We start from the raw sequence: 4146 nt of genomic DNA on the forward strand, positions 1-4146 counted from the left end.
CTTTTAATTTTTCTTCCACATTTTTTTTGGCAATTTATATATTTTTTTTATAAAAGAAAGGCAAGGCATTTGAAGGTTGTTTAAATCTCCATAAGTGAAAGTGCGTCCATCATGAGATCGATGCTATAGTCTAATTATGAGAGGTTGTTCGGTTAAAAGAGCCATAACACTAAGTTTTATTCTGATAGCACGAATCAACATTTAAGAACAATACTTTTACAACATGATTCCATTACACTGTCACTACTAAGGTTATTCTAAACCTTTTTTTTTTTTTTTTTGAATTTCAATCTATGATGTCATTCCTAATGATAAGATTATTCTAAACTTCATAACATTGCAGTTTAATAGGTTTAGTAGTATGCTACAAATCAAGTTTTTTTTGTAGTGCTGTCACTATCACAATATGGTGTTGGTCCAACTTTATAACATTGAAACATTCAAAGATATCTACCTCAAAATACATGTGTATGAAAACTATATTGCTTTTCTGCACTTATATAGATTTTTATTACAACTTATTAACTTCATTACATTTGATTCAGGAAAAGGATTTAAAGGGAAAAAAATCAATACACGTGAGAATTCCTTTTAAACTTCCATATTTAGCAGTATGCCTTAATAGTACTCCAATAATTTCCGATTTATTAATTACTTCACAATCAACAATGTACACATCCTTTCACATTTTATACTTGAAGCGAAAACGTATGATCAGAGGTAAACTTCAAGACCATGACACACAGTCCAATTTATTAATGATTTATTGTAATTCTCAAACTTATAACATACGTACTAGCAACCATTTCTATGTTATTTATCTTTGGCGTCAGACAGAAACACATCCAAAGATTTTAAAGGGAGATTGAGATGCTAGGATTTAGGGGAGCACATGCAAGAAATTCAGGATCATTCTCCAATATAGCCATTTCTTTCTCACCAAGGGTCACCCATGCCTCAATCCCATCACCCCATGGGGTTTCACTGAATATTATTAAATTTCTAAATGCAGGGCCAACTTTCCCCATGATACCAACCCAAAATGGCTTCCCCCAGCCAAAATCAATATCGTTAAAAAACCTAAGCCAGCATGTAAACGCACAAACATCTGGTTTTGGCTCTGCAGAAAACATATCTTCTAATTGGTCAAAGTAATTGGAGAAAGCCAAAAAACCTTCATCTCCTTGCAAACTTTCCGCACTATCGCTATCAAACCCTGCGATGGATTCGTTTACAAGGTCCACCAATTCATGCAGCTCTTTCTCTTCCATAGCCAAATCAGCTGCAGCGGGTGCCCACCAAAATATATTTCCAGTAGATGCATCTGACAAGTGTGGCTTCATTCGTGTCCTCAAGTTCACTGCTTGGACCAGTATGGTCATGGATTTATTTTTCGGCCCAACTGATTTGGCTTTAGAAGCTGCCATGCAGTGTTTCCAAATGAAACATGCCAATGCCTCAGTGCGTGTTGGTTTTGGAACTAGTTCGCTTTTCGCTTTGGACCTTAGAGTGGCTATTGCTTTTTCATGGAACACAAACCTTCTCGTAACATAATCACCTTCTTTAAACCACAAGTTATCCATTGTAGTTATATACTTTTGTGGAAGTGAATCTCTTGGTGGAAACATGATTGATCCTTCAGAGAAATTTGGATGTATAACTTTTTCTGGAGACCTAGTAAAGGTGGCAGCCCAAGAATGAAGGAAAATACTCGCAGTTGTTGCATCTGCAACCTTATGTGAGCAGCTCAAGCCGATTGCTATTCCACCACAATCAAAGAGGTTCAATTGAACAGCCATTTGACCTATAGTAGTATTTGTTTCCTTGCAAAAGGCATGGTATGGAACAAATAGACTCAATGAGTCTGTTTCTAGGTGCTTAAGGAACTCGGACATGGAACAATTAACACGAGCTTCCAGAAAGAGAACACCCGTGTCAAATTCATGGATGAAAAGGTTGTCTTTAATGTTCCCAGAAAATGGGTAAAAGATATTGAGGGTGTCTGATAGGGAAGTTTTAAGCTGTGCAATAATTTGGGACATGTCTGGCTTGAGATTGGTCATGGGGTAGAAGAAGACTGTCGGAACATAAGTTGCAGGAGTGACCTGATCCAAGAGGGTGAGTTTGTAGGGTTTCAGATGGTGCAATGTTGGTGAAGATGGTTTGATTGTTTCTTTTGAAATGATAGTGACCTCAACCTTCATCATATTGGCACACGAATTACTTTGAGTAGTCTCTATTCTTATTTGCAAAAGATCACGTTGGTCCTAAATGTGTTACTAAGAGCTTTCCTTTTATAAGCGTCTTACTCATTGAAACTCCTACGTAATAGTAATGCTACTGTATAAATTGTTTTACAATATTTTTATATAATTTGATGTAATTAACTTTTTATTAATTTTTATTTAAATTTATTATTAATATCATTTTTTATTTATTTATTAACAACTATTCGAAAAACTTTTCGTAACAAAGTCTATATCTACCATTTATCATGACAGAAACAGAACAGTGGTACTTTGAGGAGGGCTTTACTTAGTTCAACGAACAATCTTAAATGATGGTAGTTGAAGCAATCAATAGCCCAACCAGAACTCATAGATTGAGAAGGACAGTCCGAATTTTTCCAAGAAGGCAATTAGTGTCCGACGTTGATTTTTTTCAAAGTTCGGTCACGTGGCTACTTAATTAAAAAATACGCTTTTATTCAATAAGAAAAAATCTACGTGACAGAATTTTAAGAGAAAAATCTAAGGAACAACACCTAAGTACTGTAATTAAGTTTTACCCTATACAAAAATGCCATAAAAGCTCTTTTAAAAGTTTGGGTAATAGTCATTTTAGACCTTTATCTTTTATTTTTATCATTTTAATCTTGCAAGTTAACATTTCCTGCTATCATTAGTCCTTCTATCCATTTGTTAACAAATTAATTACCATTAAATCTCCTTAAATTTTTACCTTTATATATCCCCAATTTTTACCACTAAAATTTTTTTATTTCTCAACGAACTATCTTAAATGATGGTAGTTAAAGCAATCAATAGCCCAACCAGAACTCATAGATTGAGAAGGACAGTTCGAATTTTTCCAAGGAGGCAATTAGTGTCCGACGTTGATTTTTCTGAAAGTTCGGTCATGTGGCTACTTAATTAAAAAATACGCTTCTATCCGATAAGAAAAAAATCTACATGACAAAATTTTAAGAGAAAAATCTAAGGAACAACACCTAAGTACTGTAATTAAGTTTTACCCTATACAAAAATGCCATAAAAGCTCTTTTAAAAGTTTGGGTAATAGTCATTTTAGACCTTTATCTTTTATTTTTATCATTTTAATCTTGCAAGTTAACATTTCCTGCTATCATTAGTCCTTCTATCCATTTGTTAACAAATTAATTACCATTAAATCTCCTTAAATTTTTACCTTTATATATCCCCAATTTTTTATACTAAAAATTTTACTTTTATTTCTCAAAAGGATGTATTATGCTAATCATGACAGAAACTGAAGACTTTGGATAGGGGTTCACTTAGTTCAATGAACTATCTTAAATGATGGTAGTTGAAGCAATCAATAGCCCAACCACAATCTCATAGATTGAGAAGGACCGTTCGAATTTTTCCAATTCTCTTTGTATATTATGCAAAAAAAAAAAACTTAGTTACAGTACTTTGGGTTCTGTTTCTTAAATTTCTATCTTAAAATTCGGTTATGTAGCTACTTAACTAAAAAATACACTTTCATTTCATAAAAAAAAATCTACGTGACAGATAGAAGAATTTTTACAACCAACACATGAGTATACGCTTGGCTGAAGAAGAAGAATTTACCAGAGAAGAAAGGTAGAAGGAATGAGATATTTTCTCTGTGAAAAATGAATGGTGGAGGATTTAGTAATACTGAGAAACGTGTATTAAAAAAAGTAGATTAAAGAATAAATTAAAGAAATTAAAGAATGAATGAAAAAAATAATATTTAAATTGAATAGAGTAATGATATAGAGTGAGTTGGAAAAGTAATTATTTATTCTTCAAGCATACAAAAATTTGAAAAAACTACCAAAGATGCTCTAACCTAATTAAATATTCAAAAAAACTCGGTATGCAGAAGGATCGTCACATCCAATAAGGAATACCTTTCATT

At 32.9% G+C, this 4146-nt stretch overlaps 1 protein-coding gene across 1 annotated transcript; it reads right to left on the reverse strand.

Annotated features, from left to right (window-relative positions):
* Positions 1-622: 622 nt before the first annotated feature.
* On the reverse strand, positions 623-2263 carry LOC142638989 (akuammiline synthase 2-like). Its single transcript, XM_075813071.1, has one exon. The coding sequence runs from the start codon at positions 2205-2207 to the stop codon at positions 855-857; it is 1353 nt and encodes a 450-aa protein (XP_075669186.1). The 5' UTR covers positions 2208-2263; the 3' UTR covers positions 623-854.
* Positions 2264-4146: the final 1883 nt, after the last annotated feature.

This window comes from Castanea sativa, chromosome 6 (genome assembly GCF_040712315.1).
Source record: "Castanea sativa cultivar Marrone di Chiusa Pesio chromosome 6, ASM4071231v1".
Lineage (NCBI taxonomy): Eukaryota > Viridiplantae > Streptophyta > Magnoliopsida > Fagales > Fagaceae > Castanea > Castanea sativa.